At 32.7% G+C, this 18,613-nt stretch overlaps 1 protein-coding gene and 2 long non-coding RNA genes across 3 annotated transcripts in view; 2 read left to right on the top strand and 1 right to left on the bottom strand.

The window, feature by feature from the left end:
• Positions 1-205: 205 nt before the first annotated feature.
• On the bottom strand, positions 206-15,085 carry LOC106662277 (protein takeout). Its single transcript, XM_014386254.2, has 6 exons — positions 14,981-15,085; positions 14,811-14,903; positions 7,208-7,355; positions 1,930-2,066; positions 1,559-1,708; positions 206-455 (listed from the first exon to the last, which is right to left on the bottom strand). Exons 1-6 carry the CDS (start codon positions 15,039-15,041, stop codon positions 304-306), a joined length of 741 nt encoding a protein of 246 aa, XP_014241740.1. The 5' UTR covers positions 15,042-15,085; the 3' UTR covers positions 206-303.
• LOC112127166 lies at positions 13,512-14,611 on the top strand. The gene is made up of 2 exons (XR_002910423.1): positions 13,512-14,316; positions 14,409-14,611. It is a non-coding gene; the product is annotated as an uncharacterized LOC112127166 (long non-coding RNA).
• Positions 14,906-18,613, top strand: part of LOC106662278 — a 35,814-nt gene continuing 32,106 nt past the window's right edge. The window contains exon 1 of the long non-coding RNA XR_001339867.2: positions 14,906-15,261. This is a non-coding gene — a long non-coding RNA (uncharacterized LOC106662278). The remainder of the gene's footprint in view (positions 15,262-18,613) is intronic.

Here is an 18,613-nt window from a genome sequence, read left to right as displayed (position 1 = left end):
CCATCTTTTTTATTTTTATAACCATACAATATTAGAATACTATCTTAAACCAAAAATCACGTTCTTTGCTATTCTATATACCAAGAACTGAAGAAAAACGACAATCATTTATTCTTCAAAAGTTAATTGCACTTTCTTTCATTCACCTTCAAGCATTTGTTTCAACACCATAAAACAAATATGAAATCAATAAAAAACAAATAAATAAAAAGAAAAAACAACACTTTTATTTAGAAAAAAATCACACAGAAATAATTACTCGATAATCACTATACACATAGTCTTTGGTTGTATCACTTTGCATTACATCGGTGCAATTTGATTAATTGGGATCTTTGAAAACACCCGGTTTGCAATCTCTTTGAATGCAGCTCCAAAAGCACTTGAGATGGTGGGCTTGAGCTCTTTCAGAATATCCTGCCAGTTTTCATTTAAAAAGATGTTCATTTGGTTTCCTGGAAAAAACACATTAATGTTAACAACAAACATTTAAAATAAATAATAGCTATTTTTACTAAGGAAAAGATAATTCGCAATCTTCATTGAAAGATCATGGTAAATGTCAAATTGTAAAGAAAATCATGAATGTAAATAGATAAGCAATGAGAATTATTTTGCTGTGACTTCATTGTTAAAAGTTCAATCATCATATGTATTCTTAGGTCAGTTTAGAAATTTTTTTGAACCTATTCAAGTAGTAAACCTTTGTTTACTCTAATTCTTGATAAACATATGTATGGAGATAAGTTTATGATAGTAGAAGTGATAAAAAGTCAGATATGAACATGAACCCACTACGTTTGGACAGATACTCTGATGCTCTAGTCAAAAATATTTTGAAATAGTAACTGCAGGTCCTTTTGTATCTCCGATTGTATTACAAAAATTATCATTAATGACACTTTCTTTAAAACAAGATATGATCAAGAAAAGCTCAAAACTCTTTGAACAGCAAAACTCATTAAAAAGGTAGTCCAATTTGGACATACTGACACCATACTCTAAAGCTGATTTCATAGCTTCATCATTCAACTTGGGCTTTTGAATTATTTTTGCTGCTCAAAGAGTATTGCGCTTTTCTTGTTCATATCTTGTTTTAAAGAAAGTGTCATTAATGATAAGTATTTGTAATACAATCAGAGGGACTAGAAAAAAACAAAAAACTAAATCAAATTGACCGAGCATACCAGTATTCTTCAGTACTATTTTGACAACTTTGCAAACTTAAATATGCCTTTAAAGTTAATTAATTTATTTTTTGATTTAGCATTTATGGGTGTGGATTTGTTTTTATTAAGTAATTTCAGTGTTTATCCACACAGTTACACGATTCATTTTAATTTACTTGGGTTTTCACAACTTCTCTAAATTTAGAAGTTAATAAGAAAGTCTGGAAAAGACCTTCGAGGACGCACAAAACCGGCGTAGGTTTTGAAATAGAAGTAAGGGGTAGTACTTGCGAACCAGGGCAGATTTTTTTCTAATCTAACCGGTAGTTTTTTCCTCATTGCAAGATTTTCGATTAAAAATAAAAATTGATACTATTTATCCGACTCACCTAAAGTTTTGTCACCGTTGAACAAATTGGCGAGGTAAACGTGGAGCCGCGACGTTTCGATTGCGACGGTGAACTTGTCCACTTGCATGTACTTCTGGTTGCCTTTCACAACTTCGCGGCCTTTGGCGGCCAACTTTGCGACAAAGTTATCTACAGAACATAAACGGCGAATGATAAACACAATACATATCAAGAAATATCAGCCAATACCACTGTCATACCAAAAGTTTGTCTTTCAACTTCAAATTTTGGCAACAACACCTTTTTAGCTTCAAGAATAAATTTTTCTGTCTTGCACAATTTACCGGATCATTTCCGTTATCCGGAGGATCTTTATGAGTAAAGAAAAGGAAATCCGGCGTGGAACTTACCGAAGGTCAAGTTGCACTTTCCGGCCCCGGTAATCGGGAGAACGAGAACTTTTCCTGAGATAGTGTAGTCGCCCAACAGCATGATTTTCTTGCCGAATGTCACTTCAGCCTCTAAATTATAATTTGCCCAGTCGGCTCTGAAAATTATAAAGAAAACAATTAATTTACTTGACATGTCGCTTTAAAAGGATATTTTTCAGGTAAAATATTAACATAATTGTTCTCCAAGTTCCAAATTCAAAACCCAATCAGTGTTTTTCTGTAAGCAAGGAAGGAGTGATGAATCATTAGTCGTTTACTATCATTTTAGTCTGCCTACTACACAAGTTTTCGTCTTGAAGGCCGATTCGATTTCACGCCATCGTCAGTCGTAAGACAGTGTGGTTTTTACAGTACGTTCATCAGTCTTTTATACGCTTGTCGAAAAACATAAAAGGAGATCGGTGATATCCTTTTATTTAATCATCTATCATGTATTTTGTAAAAAAAGTTTTTTAGTTTGGGTTTTTCGGTTTGTTCAGTGTATGGTTTATAGGTTTTCAAGGTTGTATATTTTGTATCCTTTCTGTACATGAAATTTTAAGTTGGTCTGTACTGCTGAGAGTTCATAGTGACTGTGGAGGTGAATTACGCTGTTTGGACTTTTATGCTCGTTGCTCCTGGCTTTTAATTTTCTTCTAGTGCGACCTATATTTTTTCATGCTTTGTCTCGAGAGGTTTACAAATCATTAATCCAATTGTTTTGACTGATTTTTTTAATACTTTGGTTTTTTTAATAAATACAGAAATTTCATCTGTTTTTCAGGTATGGTTTCGTTATGTGTATCTTTTGTTTGATACATTAGTGCAGAAAAATCAAAATATTTTATTTAGTTATGACACATAACACTTTTATACCTACCATTTGTTTTAATTTAATCAAAATTAATTTACACAATAAAGTTCGATGATCTCCATGGTTACGATATTGGCATTAAAAGAAAAATAAAACTTTAAGCCACAAGATGTTCGAACGGTCTACGCTATACAAAATAGGAGCTGCAATCGGTGGGTCAGCAATAATTTGTTACACCGGATACAGATTATATAAATACATTCTTTGGAGGAGAGAATTGAATGAATACCGCCTTCGAAAGAAGTTGGATGAAGAACGAGGCATCGACAGGACTTGGAGCGAGGAAGTAAAATATTTGGAATCCATGGGAATAGATCCAAGAGAAGAACATAGTAATATGTTTTAAATTTTAAAAAACATCAAAATTCAAAATTATTTATCTTTTTTCGACATTTTTTTTCAAAATTTATTGTAAAACTTTTATATATATTGGTTTGTCAAAATTATTAGTACCAAATTGTTTTGCTAATTAATTTACACTAAACATTATGAACCTGTCGATGCCTCTACCTGATGAAATGAGTAACACCTACCTACCGAATTAGACCTTAAATGGATTGGACTTAGCAATTATCCCCAAATTAACCGGATCGAACAAGGATGGGACGATATATCACCTAACGTTGGCTTACTACATTTAATCACTACCCTCAAAACTGATTGCCTCTACGGACTTTTTGAGAATTTCTTGTCTCTACTGCAACTATAACCACGTACTGGATCCCCTCAATTGAACCCTTCCCATATTCACCGGATCGAACATGATTGGACGATATATCACCTAACGTGGGCTTACTACATTTAATTAGCACCCACAAAACTGAATGCCTGTATTGACTACCTGAGAATTTCTTGCCTCTATTGCGACTATAACCTCGAACTGGATCCTCTCAATTGAACCCTTCCCATATTCACCGGATCGAACTGGACGATATATCACCTAACGTGAGTTTATGACATGTAATCAATACCAGCAAAACAGAATGCCTGTATTGACTACCTGTGAATTTCTTGCCTCTATTGCGACTATAACCCCGTACTGGATCCCCTCAATTGTACTCCCTCCACAGAATTACCGGATCTAATAAGGATAGGACAAAATATAACCTAATGAGAGCTTATTACATCTGAATGCCTGTGTTGACTACGTGAGAACTTTTTGCCCCTACTGTGACTACAAACACGAATCAGACCCACTCAATTGTATCCAGTTTTTGTATGAATAATACAAGGTTTATATAACGTTTGCTATTTTTAATTAATATTTGTAGAAACTTTCAATACGTATACTATTATGTGATTTATTGTAGGAGTACTATATAAAATATGACTCCATAAAATGAATACAAACTTCATGTGCATAAACCGTAGTTACTTTTGCATTGTTGTTTACTTTTATTAGTTATTTCACAATCGTAAACAACATGTATATACCTACAACCCAAAAGAAATAAAATGTTTCTTTAAGTTAAAATAATTCTTACTTATTTAATTTTCTATAATAAGTGGTTGTCTTGATTGTCCCGGTCTTATCTGCTAATTGCATAATATCCACATGTGTCATGTAGTATGTCTTGTTAAAATATTGTACAATCTCACAATTGAAGGTGGCCTCTTTCTACTACTTTCTCTCTCACACACTGTCTCTCTTTCTTTCTCTCTGTGCCTCTTTTACCCTCATTTTCTTTCTCTCTAAATTTATCTATTAAAACAACTTTTCATATCATGTCTGCAACTTCCCCTGTCATGTATTGCCAATCAAACCAATAAACAATTTTAGGGCGTGTTTTCTTATTAATGTTGTGAAAATGTTTGTCAAAGGTTTTTCTCCATATATCTATATATTTCTAACTCTCCCTCATTGTGCATGTCTATTTCGGTCTATCGTTCATATATCACACACATTCTTTCCCCCTCACTCTCATTGCCTCTCAAAACTATTTTAATTTTTTCACTCTATCTCTTTATAGCAATATATCTATCTTTCAATTTGCATTATCTCTATGTAATAGTGTTCTTGTTTAAGTAGGTCTTATTATTTTGGAAAATATTATATTATACTTATGCAGCACGCTTATACATATTACATTGATGGTGGTCTAAATTGAAACAATAAATTTAAGGACTATATTTACTTTATATAATGCTTTGACAACTCTGTAAGTTTTTTTTGCGGTTGTGTTCATAAATTGTTTTGCTAATTATTTCCCATATTAAAGTATTTTTTATTGTTTTTAGTACATTTATGATATGCAGTAAAGTGGAAATTCATTCTGATGTTGCGGCGAGACGGAGCTTTTTAAAGGGTACACGACGCTTTCAAACTCTCAAAACATAAACACCGCGCTGGAATGTCGGCATTCACACACGTTGCGAAAAGCTGTCAGGAGGAGGTTTGAGAAACGTCTTGAAACTACGAGCCTCCCGATTATAATCTGGAAGAGTACTGGATTTATCAATCGTCTCCCTGTAATCACGTCTGGTCCATTTGCCCATTGACTTTTTTTTACTGGTTGCGAAACGGTCGAACTACGGTTCGAAATTAATCTCGCCTAGGCCTAGGTCAAAAAGGGAAGTTTCCGAATCCACCTTACTTAACTCCGGTTAGTTATTACTTTATTATTGTAGAATAAACTTCTTGACCAACTCTCGTCTCCGTCGATTGTATAATTCTTGCATCGGTATTTGAACTTTTTTTCAACCTCTTCCACGCCGTTGGGAAACGGTTTCTTAAGCATTTGCAAACGAGCATTGTTTCAACTGGGTCCGGTTGTGTCTAAAAAACAGACGTGGCGTCATCCTGTATTTAAATTTCTGGAGAACGTGCTTCTCAAAATAAGGACGGTTCCTTCTTGAGTATGTTCTATGAGCTAAGAGGGACAGAAGAGGAGATTTCATATTCAAAACTGGGATGAAGAAACACGAGGTTTCCAAGGGAGTTCTCGAGAATCAAAGCTTGTAAATTTTAAAGTTTCAGACCAATTTATTTCGGGAATTTTCGAATTATATTCTTCTTTTCACAATACACATTGCAAAATATCGTTATAATTGAAATAAAATCCCAGTGAGTTACAAGCGATCACAATGTTTTCACAGAGATCAAAATAACTGTAATATTTTTTCAAGATCTCTATTTAAACTGTCAAAAAACCACATGAGAACTACACAAAACTAGAATTTATTAGTAGGTACTAAAACTAGTTTTATTGGAAAAGTTATCTAAGATTGGCAAGGAGGCAAAATTAAGCTATCAGCTTTACTCTGATGTCAGGTAACAGTCATGATGGCAAACCCAAGGTGAAAGACAACGCAAAAAAAGTTGGTGATTTTCATTCAGACCATTGCTTAACAGATAAGTGGCGTCGGATAAGAAGTTAAATATGCATTTAAAAAAATAAATAATCCAAAATACATCAAACTTCTTCCTTAATGTTTAAGTCTGAGCTGTTCAGCCCTCACCAAGAGCTACTTGAGAGCTAAACTAAAGACGTCCCACAGGTTGTTGTTCAATTTGTCTAATAGTTTAATTTTAATAAACAGTAGAGTACCAAAAACTAAAAGAAAATTAAAACCCAAGGTTTGTGGCTGAAATATTTTGTATTCCATATTTGCCCAAATAAGATAGGTCTTTAAAAACTACATAATATTACGTTGAGTGATTAATAACTATTCTTAAATGATTTTTCTTTTATTTGGAAAGGATGGTTAGGATTATGGTCAAAGTTGTTAAGCCCAGTGCATAAGTTTTTCGGATTTTTAAAATTTCACTCTTCTCTCTTATAAAGGGCGATCTTTTATTACCTGAGAGAGCAGTTTGCTCTAGGGTGGGAAAAGCTCCATTGGTATAGGTAGTTAAAAAAGGAGTAGTTATTATTTTATTTTATTTTTTTTTCTTACGAGAGTTCTCAACAACAGAGGTTAAATCAAACCTCGGGGTGCCAGTGTTTTTGAAAAAAAAGCCCATTTGTAAGTATGTCGGGCTCGAATGCAGGGCCGCAGGATTCGAACCCGGGACCTTTACCTTACAGTGATGAGCGCCGTGTCAACGCCTAAACCGTTGCGGCCACCGTCGCCCCGATAAGGAGTAGTTATTGTTGTTGTAAGTTATTGCCAAAAATCAGCCTAGATTAAACTGAGTCGCGTATGACATGGAAGCAGATAAAATTCGTTTAAGGCATTGCTTGCCATGCGAATTCGATCTTGGGCATAGAGAAGATGCATGAGAAATTTACGGTACGTCAACAGGATTTCCTGAAGAATGGCCTATCTGCTCATAACATTTTTGTATTGAGTATAATGCCTAACAAATAAGTAGAATAACTTGCATTACTATTTCATACGTGATTAGAAAAAAATAAAATAAACAAAAAACTTTGTACGCACTTCATTTTTTCAACTTTGGCCGAGCTGATGCCGATCAGGTCGAGGTTTCTGAAGTCCAACTTGATGCTCACTGGGCCAGATCCTTGATCCAGGATCAGACGGTCGAACCTCAACGGGTCCAGCGGCAGAACGCCGAGTTGCGGGTTGCCTGAAATTAAAAATAAAAAAGTAAATAAATAACAAGCGTCGGCGAACAAGGGAAATGAATGCGGAGTTAAATAGTTTTGAAATCGTCGAACCTGACCTTAACGGGGTTATTTGAACTCCTTCAATTTGCATTTCTCCAGATGAACACGGAAAAAACAACCTTTATAACGTTTAATTCGTTTTTTATGTACTGTATTTACTTTTTGTTTAGTATGTATTTATTTACTTTTTTATTGAGAGGATTAGACTAGTCACTAGACTTTCAATAAGTTATAATGAGACTTAAATTTTAAACCTAGGTAGAAAAATTCTACAAGTGACTAATATTAACGATTTGGTGATATTCTACGTGTATAATTGCAATTTAAAAAAAAGCATGGCTTGCTAAACTTATTTGACATCGTGTCCACTTACCTGAGTTGTTACTTTTAAAAAAGTAAGAATACAGTAAATAAAATAAAAATAAAAATAGTTATAGAACTAATTAGTTTGATGTCAAAAAACCTAATTTCCACGAATACAAAAAAAAGTGATCACTATCTAACTTCTAACTACTTAGCTTCGTAAAACTATAACATTTTTTTCTATGACATATTAAACAAACTCATAAACTAGAAAAAATAAAAATAAACAAAAATTATAGTAAACACAATATACATACAAGCTAGATGGAAACTGTATATATTAGAAAATATAAAAACTACAAAGAAAAAATAAATAAAAATCAATAATATATATGTATATCGTAATGTATATAATAATTAAACTCTGAGATTAAAAAATGCCTATAATTTGTTACTACTTTTATATATTTACACAAAATTGTGCATTCCTTTCTATTAAGAAGCTGTATGAGTTCTGATTCTGGCAATTTTTTTCCTAAATAATTACTTTAAATTTTCTAAACACTAGCGCTATAAAATGTTTACTGTTTTCAAGTTCTTTGCGGATGCACATATAGGATTGACTGGAGGTGACGATGATTAAATATATGATTTATAATTATTCAGAAATCGTGAGATGCGGTCTGGTGTGATCGTGCCCACGTTTCGATCTTTATTGAGATCATCTTCAGGGCTCAAAGTGTTTGTCTTCTGTGTAATTGGGCACTCTCACCACGACACAAGAATGGCACAATTACACAGAAGACGAACACTTTGAGCCCTGAAGATGATCAAAATAAAGATCGAAACGTTGGCACGATAAAGAAAATGTTTTTTTGAAACCTACATCACTCCAGACCGCATCTCACGATTTCTGAATAATTATCGATTAACGGCCACTAATCACCACACATATGATTTATGGCTATGATTCAACAAATCTGCCCTACATTTTATAATTATACCTTAAATTTCATTGCAATATAGATCTTTTTCTAATGTCCTGTTGAATCCATGTGAACTAGAGGTACGTTCCCTGATTTTCTCGTGTAAATTATTTATTTATTTTTTTATTTGAAGCATTTAAATCAAAAGATTTTTCTAGTGAGCTGTACAATAAATTTTTTTTAAAATGTAATTTCTTAGCAATATCTATTACCGCTGTATTTAAGAATTTTTGCGTAGATATTCCAAATGTATTTTAAATGTATGCAGATGTGCATTTAAATCCAAAGAAATTCCTTGATGAGCCTGCTAGTTCATTTAACTTTTCGTAGCAGGAAATATTTTTTAAAACAACTTCTTTAGCAATTATAGTGCAATCGCTGTATTTATGTATTTTTTTTGTAGATATCCTAGATGTATTTTAAATATACGTATATATGTATTTATTATTTTATGTCTTTTTCAGGTTTAAAATATAAATTTTAAAAGTAAAATCTTTGAAATTTTTCCATTTCTTCCACACTAGATCACTTGTGCACCACAATATTTCTAACAATTGCCTCGTATACGTTTGTTTTAAGAATAATGGGATATCATTTCTCATTAAAAAATTTCTCCTAAATACCCATATATGGCTTTTTTACTTTATCTTTTAGTGTAGAAGTTTGTGGTGATTAGTGACCGTTAGTCTGTTTTTTGTTGTACTTCTGCGGAGAACACACACTTTTTGTGTGTGTAGATATTTTTTTTTTGTATATCAAAAAATTTTTTTTTTTGCCTTGTATAAATTCACTTTTTTCCACCTCCTACATGTTTTTGTTGAATTTAAACAATGCTTGTAAATCCCAGGCCCTGAAGATGATATCAATAAAGATCGAAACGTTGGCACGATAAAGAAATTTTTTTTCTGAAACCTACATCACACCAGACCGCATCTCAAGATTTCTGAATAATTTATCTTTTAGATCTGTCTTTATATTTAAGCACAGTCCTTGGCAATGTTAGGATTGAGTCGGCCTTCAAGGAAATTTTAAATCGTCTATAAAAACCTAAATATGTCTATCTGTAGACATCTTTAAGATTGTTTTGCCCTGATGATGACCTTAAAATAGGTCGAAAACTTAGCAGTAACAACTGAATTTGACTTTTTCTTCGAGACCATACCTTGATCCAGTGTTCGTTTTTATATTTAATTTGCTACTTATTATTACTCCCAGGTCCTTACAATCCCTATTCTCATGTTAACAATGTACTCTGCTTTATAATCGATCTTTTCTACTTTATTAAAAGATTCTGGGTAAAGGGAATTAACGAAAAAGAGTTTATTTATTTTAGATAAACGGCATTTTTCATGTATGGTTTTACGGCTCCGATGATTCTGCAATTACGTACGACAGGAGTGCGAGGAATGCGCGGCCGGGGCTCAGGGACGATTACGAAAATTTTCGGACTTTCGACACTAAACATGTCTTTTAATTTGAGCGCATACGAAATAGAAGTTCAGGGGGAACTTGTCAAGGCTGACTGTCTGAGCAATAAGGGCAGTGACGAGAAGAAAAAAATGTCAGCTCGAGGTACCAGCTCAATTAAGTGAAGAAATACATGGCTTAAATTGCAATAAGAGCTTTACAGCTGCATGAATTTGTGCTTTCCCGTCTCTAACCGATTCGTTAAGAAAAAAGAAAAAAAAACTTTTGCACAATTCAACGGGGGGTTTTGTAGAAGAGTTAACTACCAACAACAAGAGGCATTACCTTCAATGTGAACAACAAATCTAATTTAGATAATTATAAAATTGTATCTATTTATAAGTCTGAGGTTTTACACAACTTTTTGAAAGAGGCAGTCTGATGATAATCTATTCTTCAGTTTTTGATGTATGATCAGGGATGTGTTTGATGTTTTTATGTTAGAAAATGTCTCAAGTTTTTTACAACGTATGATACCAAATTGTTATTATGTTCATGTAGAACGTCATGGTATTGGCAGAAAAAAAATCCACCCTGTATTAACATCAAATAAAAACAAAATTTAGAAGAACTGCACTTTACATACGTTATGAAAAAGATACGAACAGACGCTGCCACTATTTATGGAATATTCAATTCTATGCTTTAAATATATATTTGTATTCAGAACACTTCGAAAATTTTGAAATAGATGAAGTTATGATGTAGTTAGGCTTTCAAAATATTAATTATTACAATCATTTAGTAAATAAAATTATGTAGTTCAATTGTGTTTTTATATCGTTCCTCTTATATTTTTCTCATAATTTATAATGTGACAACTCCAGAAACTTATTTAAATTGTCATCTCTCTTGTGCACCTTCAAATTGATCTAAAATTGTTTTTATTTTATTACATAGATTAATTAACAAAAGTAGCTGTTCTTCAACTTCACTGTAAGATCAAATTAATTTTGCGAATGTCAGAACGATGTATTATTTTTGTTGCTGTATAATTTGTTTCAATAACGTTGGTAAAAAATGCACATAGTATTATTTTTGTATGTATCAAAATTTGGTATAATTTCACATACAAATAATTTATGCTTTAAGTCAAATTCAGGATTGACCATTAAAAAAACGCAAATAATTATAAAACTAAAACATGAAGTATTGCCTACTAATACTAGAGAGACGAGGAGGAAGAGTCTGTCCGTTCAATACATTTTTTCATACTATTCTCAATTTTAAAATAAATTCATGCACTCTGCCAGGATACGAACCAAAAATTGCCACAAATAAAAAGATTTAATTAAAAACAACTCTATTAACTATTCTTTCTATTGTATTTTGAAGGTGTAGGATGTAAATATATATTTTCACTGGATTAAAACAATTATTAGAAAGCATTATTAAATATTACTTTTCCACAAATGATTACATAGTTTCCACATTAGTTGGAAAGCAGATGCTATCAAAATATTGAAATATATATAGACAGATAATTATTTTAAACGGGTCGACACTGTTCACTTAAACTGGGTTTCGCTCAAACGCGTTTTGATTTCATGCCATCTTCAATGAGGAATTTTCATACAGTGGAGTTTCTCACTGATGATGGATGGATGGTAACGTAAATCAACAAGAATAGACAGATCTAGTAAAATCATCAGTGTTAATGTGTTCAGAGCTTTTTATTTTCCGAAATTGAAATTATGAAAGGCATTTGGTTAAAGTAAAGAGCCGAAGTCAATACAAAATAGCAATAACAATATTTAATATAATATTTATAATAATTTAAAAAAAGTTCGCTAAAAGCAAAATTGCCAGGATCAATTTTTGAATTTTTATTTTTAATTGTTGTGTTTTTTCTTGCTAAAACAATTTTTTAGTATTCTGAAATGAAGCTGTCCATTAAAAAATACATTTTATTGATTCAAGTTGATCCAAGGACTGGAAAAAGAATTAAAAAATCGGTTGTTGCACTGGTTTGGAAGGGGAGTCCGTAATTTTGCCCGATAACGATCTGATCGAAAATGTATTCCAGAATAACTTTTCCTGTATGCGTGAAGGAATAATTTATTTTACAACTTGTTTTGACAGTTAGGTGGATATTGTTTCGAATTCAATTAATATAAGTAGATAAACAATTGTTTTTGTTCTTAAGAAAAATGCCTGGTGACGAAACACGTGTGATTACTCTTAAAGTCTTTATTAAGATGAAAGACAAAAATTGTCATACTTTCAGACCAGTGAAGAGTAAATATGATTTGAATTAGTTTGACAATACATTTTAAAAGAAATTAAAGCTAATTTAAATAAAACGTAAGTTTACTAATAACCAAAACCTAAGCCATAGAGAAACTTGACAAAACATATAATAGTCTTAAACTGCAATAGTCCAAAGTAGGCAGTTTAATATGTATTTGTTTATTACTGATTAGCATATATAAATATAAAATTTACAAAATTTTGTACAATTTAATGAGGATATAATCAACTGTCTGTTAGAAAAAATTGAATTTCAGAACATTGAGCAGTTAGAAAGGTATTGGGTAAAAACTGGTTTTATTTAGGTATCTATCCTCGTAAACATTTTTCATCCATTTCGTGATCTGCCAGTTTAAATTATCTTGTTTGTATTTACAAACCGATACAAATACAGTATATGTATTGCAAAAATTTAATTTCGATGAAAATATACGTCTTTTAAAACGACAACTCTCTCACCTATGAAATTATGTTTCTGATTTCTAAGTTATCAAACTTAAATGTATCCTCGTCCTTCTATGTAAATACTGTGAATGAATCTGTTATTGCTTTTTAAGCACGTCTGCTTATTAATTTTGTGAAATTGTTCAAAATGTTTTCAACTTCTCTCTCTCTCTCTCTCTCTCTCTCTCTCTCTCTCTCTCTCTCTCTCTCTCCCCCTATCTATCTATCTGTATCCATCTCTATCTCTAACTCCATCTCTATCTCTCTCATTATCTCCCTATCTATATATCTATCTACCTCTATCTAGCTATCTACAATACCTATCATAGGCTTAATTTTTTTCTTAAAAGACTTTTTAAAATGGCAACCTTCTCTTTCGTTTTCATTTTATTTATCACTGCGCTTATTTATCAAACTGGACTTTTATACTCTAAAGATTCGTCCCTATGTGAAAATGTATTGTAAAGTAGTTTGACTCATCGTCATGTTGGTAGTTGGGACGTTAAGTTTTATGAAAGGAATTTCTTTACTTTACTACTTATTTCTATATTCTAGGGATGCAGCTTTAAACAGCATGGCTTACAAGCAAACATACAAGGTAATTATTATGAAAATATATTTATTTATTATAGTGCATAGTGCTTGTTATTTATTATATTGTAAAAATTTGAAGATGTCAAATGGTAAGTGGTTTGTCTTTCATAAAACTTTGTGTCATAAAAATTTGACTATTTTAAAATAAATCCCAGTTCAATGTTTCTTTAATTCATGTCTTCACCAATTTCTATGAGTAATAAACACTTAAAGAGCTTAGAATCAAATGGACATTTTATTTAAGAAGCAGGTAGATTAAATATTATGAAAATATAGTTAGGCCAATGATAGACCTTATATGCACGAAGAAACACGCATGCATACGCGCACAAATAATATAAATGTCATTGTGAAAATATTACAATACCAGAGCAAATAAATGTTTGGAAATCATTTAGTAGAAAATGTTAAAATATAAATGAAATTTATGTGGTTGTAATATAACGACTGAGGTTCTCGAAAAAAATATAAGAAGGTTTGTATTCTATGAGAGGGTTGACGGATGTCAATGTAAATCTTCAAATTGTCATCTAATATATGCAAGAATTTTTTGCTTTTTGTTTGTAGCTCACCGTTTATGAGGTTTTTTGAGGTTTTTCTGTCAGAAGTAAACACTTAATAAAGCTTAGAACCAAATGGACATTTTGATTGAGAAGCAGTTAGATTAAATATTACGAAAATATAGTTATGTCATGAATGATAGACCGTAGATGTACGAAAAAACATGCATCCATACACGCACAAAACATTCCGAAAATTTACTATATAAGAAAAAAACAGATGTTTGGAAATCTTCTAGTAGAAAATAGTTAAACTATAAATGAAATTTATGTGGTTGTAATATAACGACTGTGGTTCTCGAAGAAAATATAAGAAGGTTTGTATTCTATAAGAGGGTTGACGGATGTCAATGTAAATCTTCAAATTGTCATCTAATAAATTCAAAAATGATTTGCTTTTTGTTTGTAGCTCACCGTTTATGAGGTTTTTTGAGGTCTTTCTGTCAGTAGTAAACAATTAATAAAGCTTAGAACCAAATGGCCATTTTGATTGAGAAGCAGGTAGATTAAACATTACGAAAATATAGTTATGTCATGAATGATAGACCGTAGATGTACGAAAAAACATGCATCCATACACGCACAAAACATTCCGAAAATTTTACTATATAAAAAAAAAACAGATGTTTGGAAATCTTCTAGTAGAAAATTGTTAAAATATAAATGAACTTTATGTGGTTGTAATATAACGACTAAGGTTCTGGAAAAAATGTAAGCAGGTTTGTAATCGATAAGAGGGTTGATGGATGTCAATAAATCTTTAAATTGTCATCTAATATTAAGAACTTTTTGCTTTATGTTTGTAGCTCACCGTTTTTGAGGTCTTGTATTGCGTTTTTCGTTGCCACTTTCAGGCACTCGTTCATCTTGGAGTCAGACCGCCGGCACACCTTCCATGACTTGGCTGGAACAGGGTCAAGAAAATATTTTACCACCGAGATGAAAAACGTTATAAACGTTCAACAAATTGATGAGACTTACGAAGTTTTGCCGCCTCGGTGAGGGCAGCGAAGGCGATAAGCAAAACGGCCAATCGTGACATTTTGTTTGATCCTGCTGGATGCGGAGCCGAGCTTTTATATCTTCACCCCTCCAAAGTCCGGCGTCCTTTTCCTCCTCCATTTCTTCGCGGGCCTCTTGACTTCTACCAGGTCCGGCTTTTGTTTTTTGGCCTGTTGATTTAATATATATCGTGCGTACGGTTTTTAGAAGAATGAGAAGAAATAAAAGTAAGGGTAATCCACGGACGGGTGTCTTAAAGGGTAAGTTTGGACATACAGCCTAAATCCCATATATAAATAATTTTAATAAATTTCCTATTCATTAATCATTGATGATGCTTCAAACTGCTAATTACATTTCTGCATTTTTGGTTATCTATAGAGCCAAACCGATCGGGAGTGATGACAATCGTACGTTACAACAAAATTGTTACCCAAAGATAATACCTAGAAAAACCTAATAAATAAACCTAATAAAAAAAATTGATACCAATTTAATTGTATAAATTAACAAGTTTTATGACTGAAAGTACTGTTTGGAAAACGATTTTACAAAAAGTTAACTCAAAGTGCAGACAAAAAATTTTCCTTGGAAATTTCGAGGTCGTCGACTCTATCAAATCCAGGATTTCCCTTTTTCGAGTTTTTTTTGTTAATGACAATGAAGACTGAAAATTTGATCGAGGGCCGGTATAGATCTTGATATGTGTACAATCCTTTCACCTTAATGCGTCTGTAAACTTCGAAACTAAGTTATTAATCATTATGGGTGTTGAGGTTTAATGTGTAAAAAATTTACTTTCTTGTGTGAAAAATAATAAAAATATCCCACCATGGTTCCCTCTCTCTCGCTCTCTCTCTCTCTCTCTTTCTCTCTCTCTCCCTCTCGTTCTCTCTCTCTCTCTCTCTCTTTCTCTTTCTCTCTCTCTTTCTCTTTCTCTCTCTCTCTCTCTCTCACACACACACAGTCTCTTTTGGTCTAGCTGTCAAATTTAATCGAAATCTGTGATATTAATTAAAGAACTTAATCTCTTTCTCTCTTTCTTTCTCTCTCTCTTTCTCTCACTCACTATCGCGCGCTCTCTGTCTCCTCCTCTCTCGAGATTTCATATCTCACTTGCTCTTATCTCTCTCTCTCTTTCTCACACTGTCTCTTTTGGGCTGTCTGTCAAATTTAACCGAAACCTGTGATATTAAGTAAAGCACTCAATCTCTTTCTCTTTCTCTCTCTTTCTCTCTCTCTCTCTCCCTCTCTCTCCCTCTCACTCTCTCTCCCACTCACTCACTCTCTCGCTCTCTCTGTCTCCTCCTCTCTCGATATTTCATATCTCACTCGCTCACTTTCCTAATGATGTGTATAATTATTTTACTTAAAATGTACGCTTTCTCTCTTCTTCAGTCTTTCTTCCTTCACTACTCCTTTCTGCCCATTTCTTTATCTTTCTCCGTCTCTCTCTCTCTCTCTCTCTCTCTCTCTCTCTCTGTTTACATGTTTCTCGTTGTCTCTCATTTTCCCTCTTTCTCCCTTCACTTTACCTTCTCTGAATCTTTGCCTCTGTCTGTCTGTCTCTCTTTCTTTCTCGCATTGTCTCTTTTAAGCTGTCTGTCAAATTTAACCGAAACCTGTGATATTAATTAAAGAACTTCATCTTTCTTTCTCTCTCTCTCACTCTCTCGCGCTCTCTGTCTCCTCCTCTCTCGATATTTCATATCTCACTCGCTCTTATCTCTCTCTCTCTTTTTCTCTATATCCTTTCCTAATGATGTGTATAATTATTTTACTTAAAATATACGCATCCTCTCTTCTTCAGTCGTTCTCCCTTCACTGTTCCTTTTTTTGTTTTTTGCCTATTTCTTTATCTTTCTACGTCTCTCTCTCTCTCTCTCTCTCTCTCTGTCTACATCTTTTTCGTTGTCTCTCACTTTCAATCTTTTCCCCTTTAACTTCTCTGAATCTTTGCCTCTATCCGTCTGTCTCTGTCTCTCTTTCTCACCACTTCTCTGCTTACCTATCTACAATTATAGTTGTCTTTATTTATTTATTAACCCTTTTATCAATAAATCCTTCAATATATCCTTGGCTGTCTACCTTGCAATTTTATCTACGTGTTGTCAATCCTTCTCTCCGATTAGTTATTAATTATGAGTTTTAAAAATGCGGTAATGGTTTTTTAATATAAAAGTCAATCTTGTTGAGAATGTGTGTTCAACATCCTTCTTTATTACTATATCTTTCTCTCTCTCTTTCTTTCTTTCGCACTTACACCCCTCACTTGTCTTTCTGGTTCTCTGCCTTGCTCTCAATCCTTCTATCTTTCTGTTTATCATGATCTCTGATTCCTGCCATACATGAAGACCTTACGCCCAACTACTTGGATCCGGTGGACGAGAGGTCAGAATCACATTAGAAAACCTTTTTCAAATTAACCTCAAATAAAATTCCTAAGGCTATAAGGGGGTTCGAAGTCAGAACTTCTAGAGTGGCATACAGTCAGACGCTCCATCGGCTACTGCCCTAAACCTTTTTTTATTTCAAATAGTTATACATTATTTTAAAGAAATTAAAATTACTGCTAAAACGTAGACAGATTTAAGTCGTGATATGCACGAGTTTAGCAGCGTTCTTCTAATCACACTGAACAAACTCTATAACGAAGTCAGTGTCTTTGTTTTTATTGCAAAAAAATAGCGATGAACTTTTAATGGTTAAATTCGCAGTGATGACCTTATAAAAACCAGTAATTCTACTTCTGCCACTTGTTGCCAGTTAGAAAAAAATATGATTAACGTTCTGCGGGCATTTTCCCGAATATCGTTAATCATTATTAAGTCACGTGCGTTTAAATAGAAAAAAATACTCACACACATATCTAACATGAGTGGCTTATAAAATAGTGTATCTGTTATTTCCCGAATTTTCTGCTTCCTCCACGTTTTTAACGATTTGTCACATTTCCTATATTCATCTCAATTTGTAGACTTTCAGATCAATTTCTCCATTTTTTTTATATATGTATATTTTTTTGTGTGAGTTATACGGAAATTTCCGGTGCAAATCCAGTTTGCTTAGATTTCAAGGTCGTCATTGTTTAAGAATGAAAGTTGAAGCGCCTGTACTAGGGAATTTATTGACTTCTCATTAAAAAAAAGGTCTAATGGATTTTTATTTAAATGAGAAAACGTACAATTAAAAGTATTAAAAGGCTTTAATAAAAAATATAATTAAAAAGCGATTATACTTTTTGTTTGACATTAATCTTTTTTTATGATCATTTCAACGAAAGCATTTGCATTAAATTGATATAATTTGTTCTGCAAAAACATGGTAAATAATTCTTTTTAATTTTACGTGTTTTTTTAAAATTGTTTTTAAAATTAAACAGATAGCGGTTTTCTTTCGGTACGTTAATTCTCTACATCTTTGTTAAGGCGATATCCGACTGCAGAAAAATTGCGTTCATGTGTTCGATATATGGAATATATTTAAATTATTATAGTTGATGCCACGTCTGTAGAAAAAGTAAAGGACTGATGGAAAGGACTTGCATGACCGAGGTTGAAGTATAAAAAAATCATACTACGAAGCCCCAAACTTTTCTATGTGTCATACATA

Source organism: Cimex lectularius, unplaced genomic scaffold (genome assembly GCF_000648675.2).
Source record: "Cimex lectularius strain Harlan isolate CLEC.00 unplaced genomic scaffold, Clec_2.1 scaffold132, whole genome shotgun sequence".
Taxonomy (NCBI): Eukaryota; Metazoa; Arthropoda; class Insecta; order Hemiptera; family Cimicidae; genus Cimex; species Cimex lectularius.
Note: the sequence above shows the minus strand (reverse complement) of the source record. Positions and strands in the feature narration are given on the sequence as shown.

Coding starts and splice junctions, on each gene's coding strand:
- LOC106662277 (XM_014386254.2), bottom strand. CDS start 15,041: ATGTCACGATTGGCCGTTTTGCTTATCGCCTTCGCTGCCCTCACCGAG. Junction 14,904..14,980: donor CACCGAGGCGGCAAAACTTC/GTAAGTCTCATC, acceptor ACCCTGTTCCAG/CCAAGTCATGGAAGGTGTGC. Junction 7,356..14,810: donor AATACAAGACCTCAAAAACG/GTGAGCTACAAA, acceptor TTTTAATTTCAG/GCAACCCGCAACTCGGCGTT.